Source organism: Phocoena sinus, chromosome 13 (assembly GCF_008692025.1).
Source record: "Phocoena sinus isolate mPhoSin1 chromosome 13, mPhoSin1.pri, whole genome shotgun sequence".
Taxonomy (NCBI): Eukaryota; Metazoa; Chordata; class Mammalia; order Artiodactyla; family Phocoenidae; genus Phocoena; species Phocoena sinus.
The window spans coordinates 65,297,702-65,318,362 of NC_045775.1; the positions used below are offsets into that span (position 1 = coordinate 65,297,702).

Sequence of the window (20,661 nt, forward strand, 5' to 3'; positions counted from 1 at the left end):
GTGAGCATGATGTTAGTGGTAGGTTTGTCATATATGGCCTTTATTATGTTGAGGTAAGTTCCCTCTATGCCTACTTTCTGGAGCTTTTTTTTTTTTTTATCATAAATGGGTGTTGAATTTGTCAAAAGGTTTTCTGTATTTATTTAGATGATCATATGGGTTTTATTCCTCAATTTGTTATGTGGTGTATCACACTGATTGATTTGTGGATATTGAAAAATCCTTGCATCCCTGGGATAAATCTCACTTGATCATGGAGTACATCATAATGTATTGTTGGATTTAGATTGCTAGTGTTTTCTTGAGGATTTTTTACATCTATGTTAATCAGTGATATTGGCCTATAATTTTCTTTTTCTGTGGTATCTTTGTCTGGTTTTGGTATCAGTGTGATGGTGGCCTCATAGAATGAGTTTGCAATTATTCCTTCCTCTGCAAGTTTTCGGAGGAGCTTGAGAGTGGTGTTAACTTGTCTCTAAACGTTTGATAGAATTCTCCTGTGAAGCCATTGGGTCCTGGAATTTTGTTTATTGGGAGTTTTTAAATCACAGTTTCAATTTCAGTACTTGTGATTTGTCTGTTCATATTTTCTATTGCTTCTGGGTTCAGACTTGGGAGATTGTACCTTTCTAAGAATTTGGCCATTTCTTCCAGGCTGTGCATTTTATTGGCACATAGTTGCTTGTAATAGTCTCTTATGATCCTTTGTATTTCTGTGGTGTCCGTTGCAACTTCTCCTTATTCATTTCTAATTTTATTGATTTGAGCTCTCTCCCTTTATTTCTTGATGAGTTTGGATAAAGGTTTATCAATTCTATTTATCTTTGCAAAAACCAGCTTTTCATCTTTTAATTTTTTTAACAACGTTATTGGAGTATAATTGCTTTACAAAGGTGGTTACATTCTGCTTTATAACAAAGTGAATCAGCTATATATATATATACATATATCCCCATATCTCCTCCACCTTGTGTCTTCCTCACACCCTCCTTATCCCACCCCTCTAGGTGGTCACAAACCACCAAGCTGAACTCCCTGTGCTTTGCAGCTGCATCCAACTAACTATCTATTTTACATTTGGTAGTATAAAGAAATCAATGCCACTCTCTCACTTCATCCCAGGTTACCCTTCCTCTTCCCCATGTCCTCAAATCCATTCTCTACATCTGTGCCTTTATTCCTGTCCTGCCCCTAGGTTCTTCAGAACCATTTTCTTCTCTTTTTTTAGATTCCATATATATGTGTTACCATACGGTATTTATTTTACTCTTTATGACTTACTTCACTCTGTATGACAGTCTCTAGGTCCTTCCACCTCACTACAAATAACTCAGTTTCATTTTATTTTATTGCTGAGTAATATTGCATTGTACATATGTGCCATATCTTCTTATTCCATTCATCTTTTGATGGACACTTAGGTTGCTTCCAAGCTAATGTCCAAGCTAATGTAAATAGAGCTGCAATGGACATTGTGTTACATGACTCACTTGGAATTATGGTTTTCTCAGGGTATATGCCCAGTAGTGAGATTGCTGGGTCATACGGTAGTTATAATTTTAGTTTCTTAGGGAACGTCCATACTGTTCTCCATACTGGCTGTATCAATTTCCATTCCCACCAACAGTGTAAGAGGGTTCCATTTACTCCACACCCTCTCCAGCATTTATTGTTTGTAGATTTTTTGCTGATGGCCATTCTGACTGGTGTGAGGTGATACCTCATTGAAGTTTGATTTGCATTTCTCTAATGATTAGTGATGCTGAGCATCCTTTCATGTTTGTTGGCAATCTGTATATCTTCTTTGGAGAAATGTCTATTTAGGTCTTCTGCACATTTTTGAACAGCGTAGTTTTTTTTTTTTTTTTTATATTGAGCTGTATGAGCTGCTTGTAAATTTGGAGATTAATCTTTTGTCTGTTGCTTCATTTGCAAATATTTTCTCCAATTATGAGGGTTGTCTTTTTGCCTTGTTTATGGTTTCCTTTGCTGTGTAAAAGCTTTTAAGTTTCATAAGGTCCCATTTGTTTATTTTTGATTTATTTCCGTTTCTCTAGGAAGTGGGTCCAAAAGCATCTTGCTGTGATTCATGTCATAGAGTGTTCTGCCTATGTTTTCCTCTAAGAGTTTTATAGTGTCTGGCCTTACATTTAGGTCTGTAATCCATTTTGAGTTTATTTTTGTGTATAGTGTTAAGGAGTGTTCTAATTTCATTCTTTTACAGGTAGCTGTCCAGTTTTCCCAGCACCACTTACTGAAGAGACAGTCTTTTCCCCATTGTATACTCTTGCTTTCTTTATTAAAAATAAGGTGAACATATATACATGTGTTTATCTCTGTGCTTTCTATCCTGTTCCATTGATCTATATTTCTGGTTTTGTGCCAGTACCATACTCTCCTGATTACTGTAGCTTTGTAGTATAATCTGAAGCCTGGGAGCCTGTTTGCCCCAGCTCCGCTTTTTCCTCAAGTTGTCTTTTGCTATTTGGGGTCTTTTGCATTTGCATACAAATTGTGAAATTTTTTGTTCTAGTTCTGTGAAAAATGCCATTGGTAGTTTGATAGGGATTGCACTGAATCTGTAAATTGCTATGGGTAGTATAGTCATTTTCACAACATTGACTCTTCCAATCCAATAACATGGTATATTTCTCCATCTATTTGTATCATCTTTAATTTCTTTTGTCAGTGTCTTATAGTTTACTGCATACAGGTCTTTTGTCTCCTTAGGTAGGTTTATTCCTAGGTATTTTATTCCTTTTGTTGCAATGGTAAATGAGACTGTTTCCTTAATTTCTCTTTCAGATTTTTCACTTATTAGTGTGTAGGAATGCAGGAGATTTCTGTGCATTAATTTGTATCCTGCTATTTTACCAAATTCATTGATTAGCTCTAGTAGTTTTCTGGTAGCATCTTTAGGATTGTCTATATATAGTATCATGTCATCTGCAAAGAATGATAGCTTTACTTCATTTTTTCCTATTTGGATTCCTTTTATTTCTTTTTCTTCTCTGACTGCTGTGGCTAAAACTTCCAATACTATGTTGAATAATAGTGGTGAGAGTGGACAACCTTGTCTTTTTCCTCATCTTAGAGGAAATGGTTTCAGTTTTCCACCATTGAGAATGATGTTAGCTGTGTGTTTGTCATATATGGTCTTTATTGTGTTGAGGTAAGTTCCCTCTATGCCTACTTTCTGGAGGATTTTTTATCATAAAAGCGTATTGAACTTTGTCAAAAGATTTTTCTTTATCTATTGAGATGATCATATGGTTTTCTCCTTCAATCTGCTAATATTGTTTATCACATTGATTCATCTGCGTGTATTTAAGAATCCTTGCATTCCTGGTATAAATCTCACTTGATCATGCTGTATGATCATTTTAATGTTCTGTTGGATTCTGTTTGCTAGCATTTTGTTCAGGATTTTTCATCTATGTTCATCAGTGATATTGACCTGTAGTTTTCTTTCTTTGTGACATCTTTGTCTGTTTTTGTTATCATGGTGATGGTGACCTCAGAGAATGAGTTTGGGAGTGTTCCTCCTGCTGCTATATTTTAGAAGATTTTTAGAAGGATAGGTGTTAGCTCTTCTCTAAATACTTGAGAGAATTCTCCCGTGGAGCCTTCTGGTCCTGGGCTTTTGTTTGTTGGAAGATTTTTAATCACAGTCTCAATTTCAGTGCTTGTGATTTGTCTGGTTATATTTTCTATTTCTTCCTGGTTCAGTCTTGGAAGGTTGTGCTTTTCTAAGAACTTGTCCATTTCTTCCATGTTTTCCATTTTATTGGCATATAGGTGCTTGTAGTAATCCCTCATGATCCTTTGTATTTCTGCACTGTCAGTTGTTACTTCTCCTTTTTCATTTCTAATTCTATTGATTTGAGTCTTCTCCCTTTTTTTCTTGATGAGTCTGGCTAATGGTTTATCAATTTTGTTTATCTTCTCAATGAACCAGCTTTCAGTTTTATTGATCTTTGCTATTGTTTCCTTCATTTCTTTTTCATTTATGTCTGATCTGATCTTTATGATTTCTTTCTTTCTGCTAACTTTGGTTTTTTTGTTCTTTTTTCTCTAATTGCTTTAGTTGTAAGTTTATGTTGTTTAATTGAGATGTTTCTTATTTATTAAGGTAGGATTGTATTGCTATAAACTTCCATCTTAGAACAGCTTTTGCTGCATTCAGTAGGTTTTGGTGTTTTCATTGTCATTTGTTTCTAGGTATTTTTTGATTTACTCTTTGATTTCTTCAATGATATCTTGGTTATTAAGTAGTGTATTGTTTACCATCCATGTGTTTGTATTTTTATAGATATTTTTCCTGTAATTGATTTCTAGTCTCATAGCACTGTGGTTGGAAAAGATACTTGATACGATTTCAATTTTCTTAAATTAACCAAAGCTTGATTTATGACCCAATGTATGATCTATCATGGAGAATATTCCATGAGCCCTTGAGAAGAAAGTGTATTCTGTTGTTTTTTGATGGAATGTCCTATAAATGTCAATTAGTCCATCTTGTTTAAAGTATCATTTAAAGCTTCTGTTTCCCTATTTATTTTCATTTTTGATGATCTGTCCATTGGTGAAAGTGGGGTGTTAGAAGCCCCTACTATGATTGTGTTACTGTTGATTTCCCCTTTTATAGCTGTTAGTATTTTCCTTAGGTATTGAAGTTCACCTATGGTGGGTGCGTAAATATTTACAATTGTTATATCTTCTTCTTGGATTGATCCCTTGATCATTTTGTAGTGTCCTTCTTTGTTTCTTCTAATAGTCTTTATTTTAAAGTCTATTTTGTCTGATATGAAAATTGTTACTCCAGCTTTCTTTGTTTTCCATTTGAATGGAATAACTTTTTCCATGATGTCACTTTCAGTGTTTATGTGTCCCTAGGTCTGAAGTGGGTCTCTTGTGGACAGCATATATATGGGTCTTGTTTTTGTATCCAATCAGCCAGTCTATGTCTTTCGGTGGGAACATCTAATCCATTTACATTTAAGGTAATTATCGATATGTATATTTCTATTACCATTTCCTGAATTGTTTTGGATTTGTTATTTTAGGTCTTTTCCTGTCTGCTGGTGGGTGGAGCTGGGTCTTGTCCCTCTGGTGTCAGGGATGTGCTCAGGAAGACTTTAAGCAGACTGTCTGCTGATGGATTGGGCTGTTTTCCTGCCCTGTTTGTTGTTTGGCCTGTTGTATCCCAGCAACAGAGCCTAAAGTCTGTTGGGTGGGGCTGGGTCTTGGGGGAAAATGGTGGCCTCCAGAAGGGCTAATACCAATAAATACTCACCAGAGCTTCTGCTGCCAGTGTTTTTCTTCCTGTAGTGAGCCACAGCCACCCCCTGCCTCTGCAGGAGACCTTCTAATACTAACAAGTAGCTCTGGCCCAGTCTCTTACGATGTCACTGCTTTTTTCCCTGGGCCTTCCTGCACAATAGACCTTGGGTGACCCTTCCAAGAATAGAGCTTCTGTTTCTTCCAGTCCTGTGGAAGTCCTGCAATCAAACCCCACTGGCTCTCAAAGTCAGATTCTCTGGGACTCCTCCTCCCATTGCCAGACCCCCCAGGCTGGGAAGCCTGATGTGGGGCTCAGGACTTTCACTTCTGTGAGAGAACTTCTGTGGTATAATTGTTTTCTGGTTTGTTGGCCACCCACCTGGCAGGTATGGGATTTGCTTTTATTGCAATTGCACCCCTCCTATTATCTCATTGTGGCTTCTTTTTTGTCTTTGGACTTAAGGTACCTTTTTTGGTAGGTTCCAGCATTTTATTTTTTTAGATGTTTTTTCAGCAGTTAGTTTTGATTTTGATGCTTTTGTAAGAAGGGATAAGCTCTCATCCTTCTACTCTGCCATCTTGCTGGCAAGTCTCTAAAGGCAGCTATTTTTGAGAGCTCACTCTACCACAAGGACACTGGTTCTGGCAAGGACAATTTTGACATCTTCCCTCTAGCCTATTAACACTGGAGCCAGGTCCCATGCACCAGTAGTCCAGAACCAGCTCTGGGAATCCCTGGGCTATGCAGTCAACTATGTCAGGAACCAGCAATGCCCACCAGTAGGATAGGATCAGCCCAGTGACTTCCTGGGTCACATAATCAGCCATGCTGGACCCTATACCACCCACCCATGTACTAGGAACAGCCCCATGACCTCCTGGCACACACAGCCATGCTGGAATTTAGCACTACTCACCAGTAGTACTGCAGTAGCTCCAGGACACCCAAGGCCCTAGCCCTGCCCACTAGTGGGCCAGTATCAGGGCTGGGACCCCCTAACACATGCAGTCAGCCATCCCAGGACCAGGATGTGCCCACCAGTGACTGGCAGCATACACACAAGGCAGGACTGGCAGCCAGCTGGGCTGGGAAATAGCCCTGCCAACCAGCACACTCACAGTAGTTGGTCCCACCACAACAGATGGGCCCACTCAGCCCACACAGAGGGCACACCAAGATAATATATCTCTAGTGTCCAAAGGGGAATGTGCTACTGGTACCCAATGGAATCTGCTACATAAGTTCTTTTCTCCAACACTGGAAAAAATAACTGACCTAACTAATATATACAAATAAACACAGAGTCTTGGGCAAAATGAGACAACAAAGAAATATATTCCAAATGAGGGAACAAGATAAAACTCCAGGTGAAGGACTAAGTGAAGTGGAGAAGAGCAAAGCACTGAGTAAAGGACTGATACTTATACAATTATAGAAGGGGACCTTAACACCCCACTTACATTAATGGATGATCTTTGAGACACAAATCAATAGGAAAACACTGGCAACAATGCATTAGAGAAGCAATACATTAGATCAGATGAACTTAATAGACATATATAGAACATTCCATCCAAAAGTAGCAGAACACACATTCTTTTCAAGGGCACATGGAACATTCTCTAAAAATAGATCACATACTGATCCACAAAACAATCAATAAATTTAGAAAAATTGAAAACATATCAAGCATCTATTCTTTTTTAATATTTTATTTATTTATTTATTTATTTATTTGGCTGCATCAGGTCTTAGTTGCAGCATGCAGGATCTTTGTTGTGACATATGGGATCTTTAGTTGTGGTGTGTGGTCTCTTTGTTGCAGCACACGGGCTTCTCTATTTGCAGCATGTGGGTTTCTCTCTAGCTGTGGCTCACGGGCTCCAGAGTATGCGGGCTCAGTACTTGTGGCATGGGGGCTTAGTTGCGCTGCAGCATGTGGGATATAAGTTCTCCAACCAGGGATTAAACCTGTGTCCCTGCATTGGAAGGTGAATTCTTAATCACTGGACCACCAGGGAAGTTCCCAAGCATCTACTCTGACCACAATGGTATGAGACTAGAAATCAACTACAAGAAAAAAACTGCAAAAACACAAACACATGGAGTCTAAACAATATGCTAGAAAACAACCAATGGGTCACTGAAGAAATCAAAGAGGAAATAAAAAATACCTGGAGAGAAATTGAAAGTGGATCCAAAATCTATGGTGTGCAGCAAAAACATTTACAAGAGGGAAGTTTATACAAGTGTACATCAGGAAACAAGAAAAATCTCGAACAAATAATTTAACCTTAAACCTAAAGGAACTAGAAAAAAAAAACAAAATCCAAAGTAGTGGAAGGAAAAAAATAAAAAATATCAGAACAGAAATAAATGAAATAGAGACTGAAAAAACAATAGGAAAGATCAATGAAACTAAGAGCTGGTTCTTTGAAAAGATAAACAAAATTGATAAATCTTTAGCCAGACTCATCAAGAGAAAAAGAGAGAGGACCTAAATAAACAAAATCAGAAATGAAAAAGGAGAAGTTACAGATCAATACTTCAGAAATACAAAGGATAATAAGAGATTACTATGAAAAATATACACCAATAAAATGGACAACTTAGAAGAAATGGAAAATTCTTAGAAATGCACGATCTCCCAAGACTGAATCAGGAAGAAATAAAAAAGTATGAATAGACAAATTAACAGTAAAGAAGCTGAGTCAGTAATTTAAAAACTCCCAACTAGGGTTTCCCTGGTGGCGCAGTGGTTGACAGTCCATCTGCCAATGCAGGGGACGTGGGTTCATGCCCTGGTCCAGGAAGATCCCACATGCCGCAGAGCGGCTGGGCCCGTGAGCCATGGCCGCTGAGCCTGTGCGTCTGGAGCCTGTTGCTCCGCAACGGGAGAGGCCACAACAGTGAGAGGCCCGTGTACTGCAAAACAAAACAAACAAACAACAAAAAAAAAACCTCCCAACTAACAAAAGTGAAGAATCAGGCAGCTTCACAGGTGAACTTTACAAAACATTTAAAGAAGAGTTAACATCTAACCTTCTCAAATTATTCCAAAATACTCAAGAGGAAGGAACACTTCCAAATTCATTATATGAAGCCAGCATCACCCTGATACCAACATCAGACAAAGATACCACAAAAAAGTAAAGTACAGGTCAATATCACTGATGAACATTCATGCAAAAATCCTGAACAAAATGCTAGCAAACCGAATTAGACAATACATTAATAGTACCATTCATTATGATCTAATGGAATCTATCACAGGGATGAAAGGGTGGTTCAATATCAGCAAATCAGTCAATGTGACACCCAAGTTAACAAATGAAGAATAAAAATTATAAGTTCATTCATTAGATGTAGAAAAAATTTTGGCAAAATTTAACATCCATTTATGATCAAAACTCTCAACAATTGGATATAGAGGGAATGTACCTCAACATATAAAGGCCATATATGACAAGCCCACCACTAACATCATACTTAATGGTGAAATGCTGAAAGCATTTCCTCTAAGATCAGGAACAAGGCAAGGATGTCCACTTTTGCCCCTTTTATTCAACATAGTATTAGAAGTCCTAGTCACAGCAATTAAACAAGAAAAATAAATAAAAGGAATCAAAAATGGAAAGGAACAAGTAAAGTTGTCAATGTTTGCTGATGACATGATATTATACATAGAGAATCCTAAAGACACCACCAATAAATATTCAAATTAATAAATTAATTCAGTAAAGGTGCAGCCTCCAAATTAATATACAATAATCTGTTCTGTTTCTATGTTATAGCAATGAACCATCATAAAGAGAAATTGAGAAAACAATCCTATTTAAAATCACATCAAAAAGAATAAAATCCCTAAGAATAAAGCTAAGACAGTTTTGTACTCCAAAAACTAGAAAACTCTGATGAAGTAACTTTAAGATGACACAAACAGATGGAAAGATATACCATGATCACAAATTGGAAAAATTAATATTGTTATAATGATCATACTATCCAAGGAAATCTACAGATTAAATGCAATTTCTATTAAAATACCAATGACATTTTTTAAAAATTTCATTTCATTTTACCCAGTAATTCTACTTCTGGGAAATCTACCCTAAAGAAATAATCAAGAAAGCAAAATAAAATTATCATACAGAAATGTTTATTAGTACCTTAATCATAATGGCAAAAAAATCTAGACATCACCTAGGCTCCCAGCAGTAGGGAGATGGTTAAAGTAATAATGGCACATTCATAAAATGGAATAATAGGAAGCCACTATGATTATGTGACTGAAGACACTTTAATAATATAGGAAAATATTATTAATGTTTTCCATTAATATCAATGGAGAAATGTAAGCTACAAAATTATCTAGAATCTGACTTCAATTATGTAGTGTAATAGTCATAAAAGAAATTCAACTGTTAACAGGTGTTACTTTTACATTGTGAATTAGTGGTTGATTTGTATTTTTGTTTCTATGTCCTTCATGAACAAGGTTTAATTTTACAATCTGGAAAACCATGTTGCTTTCATTTTTAATATGATTCAAAGATTATCTGTTAAAAATTCAAGGAGCATACAAAAAGCTAATTTAACATTTCCTCAAAGTCTGCATTGTCATGGTAGAGAAAGAAGCAATCATTCATATGGAAAGAGCTCGAGGTCTCTTCCTTTCTAAAGCATTCTTGGGAGAGAATGGATGACCATGCCTGTGGTGGAGCTAGATTCATCAAAGGACCTGAGGAGATTAATTTACTCAGCTCATGAGGCCGAGCAAGGAAAAACAGAAGGAGCACTTGGAGGACTTGGAGACACAGCCTTAAGGCATCCTCCCTAACTCTACCTTGAACTCTAACCCTGAGCATGCCATTGATAATCTGCACATCAGGCACAGATGACATTTCTTGTTGTCATTGCTCTCAGCTCTGACACCAGAGATCCTCTGACCTCACTGAGCAGGTGTCATGGAGGGTCAGGGTCTATGGTTTGCCTGGAAAGAAACAGTGGAGCCTGTGATGCCAGAGACAAGGCAGCCAAAATCTGGCTCCTTGCCCAACCCACTGAAGAGTTTGACCCTGAATCTTGCCCCTAACCTTCTAAGTTCAAAGGGAAAGAGAAGGGCTGTGGAACATGTCATTTCTGTGTAAGCCAAAGCAAGAGAGCTGTCCTCTGGTGTTCCATCAGCTACTGAATGCTTGGGCTCATGCTGACTGTCAGGTCTCCCTTGAGCTCACACAAGTACCTGATGCAGTAAAAATACCAACTTCCCCTCTAATTTAGGGATAATCAAGACAGCATGTGTAAGGCCGAAAAGGCACCAGGTTTCACTGCACATATAATCAGTTATACATCATGCTGTGAGTTTTCTAAGTTTAAGAGGACTGATGTGAAGTTAAAAGAGCAAGTCAGTGCAGAAAGATTACAGGTACCTCACTTTCAGCAAACCAAATGTCTAAAAACCAGAATAGCATAAGAGATAAATTTACAAAAGAATTCATTTCACTACCACTTTGAGTAATTGGTTTCCCCTCTACATTTAAAATATAAATTGATTCACCACAACTTATTTTACACACAACATATTAAGCACTTAAGAGTTGTATAAAGGGAACTTAAAAATTAGCATTTGGACGTCACTGCAAAGAAAACATAGTTTTCTCCGATTTTAAAAGTGATCATTGACTACAGAACCTGCAAAAGACCTCAAATCAATTGCAAATCTCTATACAAAAGAATTCAGTAATTTGGGAATTTTTTTTTTTGAAGTTTTTCTCTTAGCTCCTTCTTTGGGCTTCTCATATTCATTTATCTCAGCAAGGCCATCAAAAGAACCCATTTTAAAATCACAGTGGTAGGAGTTTTAAACATACCTCCACATCCTAGGTAAACATTTAACACTTGTACACCCAGAGATATACACATTAGAGACCTAGGACACCCACAAAAAAGTCAATACAAATAGAGCTGTGCTCTAATGATCAATTTTCCATCATGCCACCTGAGGACACTTTCATTCCAGAACTGTAGCTCCAATGTGTGAAAATGCCAACACTTTCACTTTTAATCAGCTTCTGAAACCTTAGCCTGTTGGGTGCAGGAAAGAAAGAGCTTTCAATTGCCTTTAATTGCCTTTGCCAAGCATGTTTATCTGTAGATGTAGAGAGGCTAAAAACATTGACCTCACATGGCCAGAGAAGTTTAGAAAAACTCTTGGATCCTTAAGAACAGCATAGCTGCCTCTCATTTCTGAATGAGAACCCCTAGCAGCATAGAGAGAGCTGAATTAGAATCCTGAGTATTTTATGATTCTAATAAAATGCTTTTCACATCCAAATAATATTGGAGAGTTGTGTTGGGAGCAGAAAGTTCCTGAATATTCAGGAAAAATTGAAGATGAGAAAGTTGTCCTATGTGTACTTAAAGCTGGAAGGTATCAAAAGGCTGTATAGCTGAATAGCAGGCCTGCAAGGATTCACAAAGCCCTAGCCAGGGGTTGGCCCCTTGGCCACATCCTGGGTATCTCCTTCAGGCTTTAAAGGCAAAAGAGAGAAGGAATATATGGAAAGAAGCAAAGTAGGAGTTGAATGGAAAATGTCAGGAAGATGAGTGGAGAAGGGAAAAATAAAAGAGAGAAATGGAGAAAAAAGATAGCATGTATACATAAAGGAAGGGAGACTGGTGATGGGTGGAAAAGAGTAGAAAAAGAAAGAGAAGTAGAAAAGAAAATCGTGAGATAAGATAAAATCCCCCATCAACAACTGACTCAGCTAACTGTCAGTATAAATCCAGGGGTTCAGGTGGCCAATCTCCACCTTGAACCAGGCACTATCCAAGCCTGAAGTTGCATAGCAATGCTATCTTCCTTTAAGGATTTTTTTCCCTTTTCCACAAAGGGCAAGCTCACCTATCGAAGGCCACAGCTGTCATGGAGTAGATACTGGCAAAGACAGCAGCAATGGGGAAGAAGTTGTGGAATTTGCAGTAGAACAGGCCATAGTACCACTCGTTGTGGACAGCATAAGTGAAGTTCACCACTGTATTGAATGCAGCCATGGAGGCCTCTGCGAAGGCCAGGTTCACCAGGAAATAGTTAGTAACTGTCCTCATTCTCTTGTGAGCCAAGATGATCCACATCACCACCACGTTGCCCACCACGGAGGTCACCACAATGACTGTGTAGGCAGCTGCCCAAAGGACAATTTGCCAGGCTGGCTGCACAAACTGGTTGGGCTCCGAGGTGTTGGTGGAGATGTTTGGGAAGAGGTCTGAGTCCACAGGGAGGACGTTATCCATTCTTCTGCTAAGCGATTAAACCTTCCTCTCTGTACACACACACAAATCCTTTGCAGCAGGGTCCTGAGCCAGCGCCTGGGGTCAGAGCCCTGTTTAACCAAGACAGGAGGGCTGCAGGCTCTTTCTAGACAGAACTCTTTCCTTGTAAGCAGAAGACTTGACGCTAAGATAAAAGCTTCTAGATGTGCTGTATGCCCTTGGCGGCTTTGAATTCCTCCACTTTCGAGCTTCAGAAAGCACTTGAGTTCTGTAATCTGGAGACAGCGTCTCTCCTGCGTTGAGCTGGAAAAGAGAAAGAAATTCCACGGGTCGCGGTTCCAGGAAGCAGAGATCCTCCACCTTACTGCACCTGCTGCTGCTTGAAACTGCTATTCCTCCTATCTGCAGCGGGACAGGCAAAGCCCTGTGCTGCGTGAGGACTTCGGGGCGAAGGTGGGGGTGGGAGGTATTAGTCACAGCACGACCTGTTAAAGTTCAGAGCCTGTGGCAGGAATTCTGGGGCCCTGCGTCCAGCTGGAGATTTTTTCCTTTGCTTTCACTACAGCCGCCGCCGCCGCCGCCACCGTCTGCAGCTTTGCAGGCGCCTCCTGGCTCGGGTCCTGCTCGGCTCGGGAGTTAGCAGAACCTTGGCAGGCTGCGCGTGAGGTCTTTATAACCCACTGTAAAGACGTCACTGGGAAGGGGCAGTACCTGGCTACGTGCTCGCCAGTCCCCTTGCGCAGAGCTGCAGCTGCATCGTCTGTTAACAACTGTCTCACTGCACCATCTCAGGCACCAAGCCTTTTGCTGCTACCTGCTGTGAGAGTCTGCAAGCCGGGTTCCCCACGCACTCCTCGAGGGGGCGCTAGCGAGGTCCCCTCGGAGTAACTGCGCCAGATGGGGTCCGCAGCTGGAACCCCAGATGAACCAAGGAGAAAGGAAGGATTCGCGAAAGAGCTGTAGCGATGGACGCTCAACATCCAGGGAGGTCAGGAATGCTGCCATAGCTCTGCAGAGGCCCCTGCTTCTGGAGGTCGGAGTTGGCCAAGTGTGGGGGCGACGTGCCAGCGCTCGCTCCAGCCCGAAGCGCTCCCAAAATACCTAGTTCCTTTCCCTAGCAGGCCGATTCCCCTGGGAAGCAGTGATAGGTTCTAAGCTTTGGGGACACCTTCCCCAGCCACCCTTGTCCCGTGAAAAGCTCCAGTAGCGCTCTCCAGATGAGGCCCCCGCGCAGGCGGTGGGGACTGGGCTGAGCTCCCTGCGAAGGGGTATGTCTCCCAGGCACGCATCTCTGGGCTCTCTGCCAGCAACCACTGCGGCCTCGCGTTGGCTGTCCCGAGACCAGCAGCCTCTGTCTCCGCGCCTCTCCGGCCTGTGGGCCAGAGCCGGTCCCGGGGTGGCGTCGGGGGCTCTTCCTCCTCTCCCCACCCGGCTGCCAGGTTTGCATAAATACTGGAGGGCATGTCTGCTCGTCTTATCTCCCCACCCCAGACCCGCCCCTGGCGGGCTTTGAGGCCTCGTCCCCTAGTCCAAGACCATTTCAAATGGCCAAGCTGGCACAGGGCGCTGGGAGAAGCTGGGAGGGGCTCGCCAGTAGGTGCCAACCGCTTCGCAGAAACCGAGGTGGACTGAGATTCTGAGGGCGTTCCAGCCAGACGCCCTGGGAGATAAGATTCCGTGGGCACTCGAATCTTCCGAGCCTTTCTGGGGGCCATCTACCCCTCTGCCCGATCCCACACCTTTCACTGCGGGGACTCGGAACTGTGGGATGTGGGCTGAGATGGGCGCGGAAGCTCGGGTTTGAGTAAGCCGGCACTCTACTGGGAGCCGAGTTTATGCACTCGTTCTGCCTGGTTGAGCGCTTCTCGTGCGAGGGAGCAAAGTATCTCCCGGGAAGCGCTTTAATGTTCAGAAAGGTTTTTTGTTTGTTTGTTTGTTTTAACATCTTTATTGGAGTGTAATTGCTCCACAATGGTGTGTTAGTTTCTGCTTTACAACAAAGTGAATCAGTTATACATATGCACATGTTCCCACACCTCTTCCCTCCTGCGTCTCCCCTCCTGCCACCCTCCCTATCCCACCCCTCCAGGCGGTCACAAAGCACCGAGCTGATCTCCCTGTGCTATGTGGCTGCTTCCCACTAGCTATCTACCTTACGTTTGGTAGTGTATATATGTCCATGCCTCTCTCTCGCTTTGTCACAGCTTACCCTCCCCCCTTCCCATATTCTCAAGTCCATTCTCTAGTAGGTCTGTGTCTTTATTCCTGTCTTGGATTTAAGCCGGGCTAAAATCCGATACTTTCGGGGAATCTGCTAGTTCACTCTGCTTTTGTTGAATCCTGGAATTTCAGCGTTTATATGAATCGCATGTTGCACTGCCTGGTCCTCCAAGCACCCTTAAACCCTGAAAAGAAAACTCCAGTGATACCTTGAAGAGAACAGTGCTCACCCTGCCCCATCTCACCCCACCCCACCCCATTTAGAGAGGCAGCAAAGGAGAGCCTTCTTGTGGAAGGGAACACCTTCTCTTCCACTCTGGATCTCTCACTTCTGCTTCCACCACCTCGCAGAGCTGACAGAGAGTGTGAGTATGTATGTGTGTGTCCACCTTTAATTTTTCCTCCCAAGCTGTCTTAAGGCTATCTTTCCCTCTTTCTCCCTGTCTGGTGGAGACAGCCTGACTTTTTCTAAAGGAATTTTACTCAATGCTTGGGGGTGGGGTGGGGAGAAAGAGAATAAATCCTAAGTAAATAATAAAAGCTAAATATAAATAAATTTAAAATAAATGCTAAAAAAATCAGGATTTATCTATTAATCCTCCATTAGTGGGGCAAGATGATAATTTGAACCAGGTACTACTGTGCTGTGGATATAGCCTAGAAAACATTTACAGTATAGTGACAGAGAAAGAGACAATTACCTACACAAAATGGGCAGTATTATGATGAACAAAGGTATTAGGCCTGATAAGAGAAGAGGGAGGCATTAATCTATACAATGAGGGGAACCAGGGAAGAGTGTAGAAAATCATATCTGTGGATTTGAATGTTAAGCCTGAAGAACGTTAAGGATGAGAGGAGGCTGAGGGTGAAAGGGAGGAGAATATCCCATATATACATTTCATATGTCAAATCATGTCACCCTGCTTAAAGTCCCAAAAGGTCCAGCTAACTCAGAAGAACACCTACATTTCTTTGGCCTTCAAGAGTCTGCATTCCTGGCCCCGAAGAGTAGGTGAGGCTGGCTTAGGTGGCTACTTCCTGTTCCTGGATCCTCATGGCTGGTAAGCCATGTCCTAAGTATGTATGACTTGCTGAAGTTAATTTCTTTCCCACAAAAAAAACAAAGCATATTCATGATAGTTTCACATTAATAAAATGACTCAGCCATACAGTAGCAAAAGTTGTCCTTAATTCACACACACACACACACACGCACACACACACCTTATAAGCAGGGACTTGCTCTGGCATCACTCCTTCCCCACACAGGGAATAACTTTGTTTGCAAAATTTTATCAGTAAGATCCTATATATGCTTTTTTTCTCCAAGAGTTGAAATTTGTTTCCTTAGCTCTCCTTTCTACTGAACTTCCTGCTTGGCACACAACACAGACCCACCAGGCTCAAAGAAAATTCTGACAACCAAGTATAAATTCTTTCTTATTTGTCCAGGTCCTTTAATAGTATAGGGAGAAATACAAACACAATAGCCATACATTTACACATATAGGATTTTCACTATCATCTGAATTTTGTTTTTCTCACTCAAAATATTGTTTGGATGCTTCAGAGACAACAGGTAGATTTAACTCATTCTTTTCAATGGCTAAATATTATTCTTGTGGTATAGATGTATCATAATTTATACACTCTCTTCCCTATTTGCTTCCAGTTTTTCCTGCTAAAGACAATGCTACTATAAACATTTTTGCTACTTTCCTGCTAAAGACAATGCTACTATAAACAGTCTCTTCACTTTGCTTCCAGTTTTTCCTGCTAAAGACAATGCTACTATAAACATTTTTATGTCTCCACAGTCCGATGCTTTATTTCAATGGGATAGATTCCAAGTGGAATTGCTAGGTAATGGATTGTATTTATATTCATATGCATATATGTATATGTGTTGTATGTTTCTATTTTATGTTGCCAGATTGCCTTCTAAAAGGGTATAACACTATAACATTTCAGTAGTGATTAATTTACCGTTTTCCCCGCATCACCTACAGTAATAGATATTAAGGGTTTTTTTAGTTTTGTCAGTCTAAAATATGTAAAATACGTTAACATTGTTAATACATAGTTTTTATTTTCCTGACAACTAGAGAATTTGGACTTCTTTTAATATTTTTTGGCTATGTGGATTTTCCCTTCTATAAATTGTCTATTCATACCCCTTTGTCCCTTTTTCTGTTGGATTGCTTTCTGGTCATTTTTTTCTAGGTGCTCTTTGTATGTTATAGGTATAAACACTTTGCATGTCATAAATATTTCAAATATTTTTTCTAGTGTTATTATTTATCTCTTGAATTTATGTATTTTCCATAAAAATGTAAACAATTTTAAAGTAGTCTATATTTGCTTTAATAGCTTTTGGGGTTTTTAAGTTCTGGTTTAAAAGAACCTCTCCAAATCCTGGCTTTTTTCACATTGTTTCCTAGATTTTCTTTTCAGTTTTTTACTGTTTCTTTTTTTTTTTTACAATTAGGTCTTTAATTCACCTCGAGTTTGCTATTTTATATTATGTAAAATACTTTTTTCATATAGTTTGCTCATTTTCACAGCTCTATCCACTTTCATCGTGAATTAAATCATTATCCTTGTCATAGAATAAATTTTTGAATATATGTGATTTAATATTTATATTCTTCAGTCTTTCCCACTGATCTATTTATTTATTTCTATAGCAACATTGTACATATAATTCATATGAGCTCCTACTTTTCCTAGCCCACTTGCAATGAGGCAGAGCCAACTAATTCAGCCAACAGGATGTTAGTGGAAATGAAATGATATGTATCACTTCCAGGCTAAAGCATAGAAGTGTGTTTGGGGGGGGGGGCAGGGGAGGGAGTAAAAGAAAGAGAGTGAGAGAGAGAGAGACTTCTCCATATATTGTCTCCTGCCAAGTCCCAAATGATGCAACTACAAGAGGTCAGGTCCCAATCATCTGGAATTCCGGAGTGACTGCATAACACAGGCCCCTGCCAAATCATTATGGACATGTAGCATGAGCAAGAAATGAATTCTTCTTGTGTTAAAGCAGTAGGGGGGCTTCCCTGGTGGCGCAGTGGTTGGGAGTCAGCCTGCTGATGCAGGGGACGCAGGTTTGTGCCCTGGTCTGGGAGGATCCCGCATGCCGCGGAGCGGCTGGGCCCGTGGGCCATGGCCGCTGGGCCTGTGTGTCCGGAGCCTGTGCTCCACGGGGGGAGAGGCCATAGCGGTGAGGGGCCCGCGTACCGCAAAAAAAAAAAAAAAAAAAAGCACTAGGGTTTGGGATTAATTTGTTACTCACTGTGATATAGTAGCTTATCCTGACTAACACAGAAATAAAATATTCTGATACTGGTAAGGCAAGTTCACATAAGTGCTCATTTCATGATTTTCTTGTCTATTTTGGGACTTTAAATTTTAGTATTTTTAATTCAATTTAAAAAATTCCAAATAAAATAGACTGCAGTACTATTCTAATTGGAACTGCCTGTAATTTATTTAATTTTGACAGAATTGACATTTTTGATACTAGATTTTTTCTTCCAAGAACATGGTATGCCTTTCCATTTCTTCAAGTCTTGTTTTATGCCTTTCAAAATGATTTTATAATTTTGGTTAAAATAGATCCAGTCTTTTGATTAAATGTATTTCCATGTGTTTTGTTTCTATTGTAAATGAAGCATTTTCCTTTTTTACCTTAGATCAAAGAAAGCCTATTGACTTCTGTGTATATGTATTTGTTTACATGTGTCTGTGTGAGTGTGTGTGTGACCTAGCCATCCTACTAAATTTCTTATTCAAGAAAATTCTAGTGTTTTCCACTTGAGTTTCTGTAGTTTTCAATCACATCTTTAGCATTTTCTTGTCTCATTGAATTTCCTTTACCTTCCAAAACAAAGTTGAATTCAAAACAGTGATAGCAAGTATTTCCATACAGTTTCTAAGGTTAATTAGGATGGCTTTGGTTTTTTACCGTTTAGGATAATATTTGTTGTTAAATTTGCTAAACAGTCTTTTATGTTTAAATAGCTTCCTTCTGCTATATTTTGCCTTGAAGTTTTCATTGGAATGTCATATCATTTCTTTTTATTAATGCCTTTTTCGGGAGTTGTTTATATGAATGTGCAATTTTTTTCACTAACTTGTTGACACAATGGATTAAATGGATAGACTTCCCAACACTGACCCAAACACTGACCTACCCTAACCTTCCTGGCACGAATTCTGCTTGGCCAGAGGCTATATCATTCCTTTGATACATTGCTGGAATCAAATTGCTCGTGTTTTATTTAACATTTTTGCATCTATTTGCCTAAGCGAGATTGATGTCTGGCTTATTTTCCTCTTTTCCTTTTCTATCTTTTTTTTTCATGGTTTTATCTCATTTATTTACAGAAATAAATATATTTATTTACAGTAATAGAAAGATGTTCAGGAAAACAGGCAAATTGCAATATAAGGTTTTGGTATCAATGTTATGTATCAAAAAGTGAACTGTGAAGCAGCTAATCTTTAACTATGGCCAAAGTATTACTCCTGGTCCCTGAACCAGCAGCATTGGCATCACCTGGAAGCTACTTGGGCATGTAAGTGCTTGGGCCAATGCAGAACTATCAAACTAGGTAGGCATTTTAATAAGACTGTAGGTCTTATTACACAGTGTTCATTGCAGCACTATTTACAATAGCCAGAACATAGAAGCAACCTAAGTGTCCATCAACAGATGAATGGATAAAGAAGATGTGGCACATATATACAATGGAATATTACTCAGCCATAAAAAGAAACCAAACTGAGTTATTTGCAGTGAGGTGGATGGACCTAGAGTCTGTCATACAGAGTGAAGTACGTCAGAAAGAGAAAAACAAATACCGTATGCTAACACATATATATGGTATCTAAAAGAAAAAAAAAAGGTTCTGATGAACCTAGAGGCAGGACAGGAATAAAAATGCAGATATAGAGAATGTACTTGAGGACACAGGGAGGGAGAAGGGTAAAGTGGGATGAAGTGAGAGAGTAGCATTGACATATATATATTACCAAATGTAAAACAGGTAGCTAGTGGGAAGCAACTGCATAGCACAGTACTTTGAGACCACCTAGAGGGGTGGGATAGAGAGGGTGGGAGGGAGACGCAAGAGGGGATATGGGGACATATGTATACATATAGCTGATTCACTTTGTTATACAGCAGAAACTAACACAACATTGTAAAGCAATTATACTCCAATAAAGATGTTTAAAAATAAAGACTGTAGGTGACTCGTATGCACATTAAAGTTTGGGGAGCTTAAAAGAGGTCTAAGTGTTTTCCAAATTTCTCAGATGATAAGAATATTTTGAGTTGCTTGTTAAATAAACATGTTATCATTTTCCCCTAAAAATTCTAATTTGGTAGGACTGGATTGAGGCTCAGTGATCTGTGCTTTTATCAAGTACTTTGGGTCAGTCTTCTCTTCAAGCAAGTTTTGGAAATAAAGGGGTCTGTGATTTAAAATGAAGCATGAAACTAGATGATTCCTTTCTTCATCTCAAGAAAATTTTCTTCTAGTATTTTTTGAAATTATTACCTCTTTTCCATTAATCCTTTTTTCTCCTTTTGGGACTCTTATTTTTGGCATGCTATGTCTCTTGTATTCATTCTGTGAATGTTTTAAAAACTATGCTTCACCCCTTGGTGGTAACTAGTATCTAAAAGATGAAATAACAGAATAGAAAATGTCAGAGTGCATAACACATAGAGTAAGGGTAAGTATTGTTTTGTGAAATTTTTATTTCCATTACAGCCTTGTGTGAATTGCAGTAAAAAAAAAAAATTTGAACGTGATTCTGAAAGTTTCTTTAAAATTTCCTCATGGTTTCCATCTTTTTTATATTTCTGA

General features: G+C 39.6%; 1 protein-coding gene across 1 annotated transcript in view; it reads right to left on the reverse strand.

Annotated features, from left to right (window-relative positions):
* The window catches only part of TACR1 (tachykinin receptor 1), a 100,993-nt gene extending 88,413 nt beyond the window's left edge, over positions 1 to 12,580 (reverse strand). Inside the window, exon 1 of the mRNA XM_032653077.1 lies at positions 12,192 to 12,580. Within this exon, the coding sequence (XP_032508968.1) occupies positions 12,192 to 12,580 (389 nt within the window). The remainder of the gene's footprint in view (positions 1 to 12,191) is intronic.
* Between the last annotated feature and the right edge of the window lie 8,081 nt (positions 12,581 to 20,661).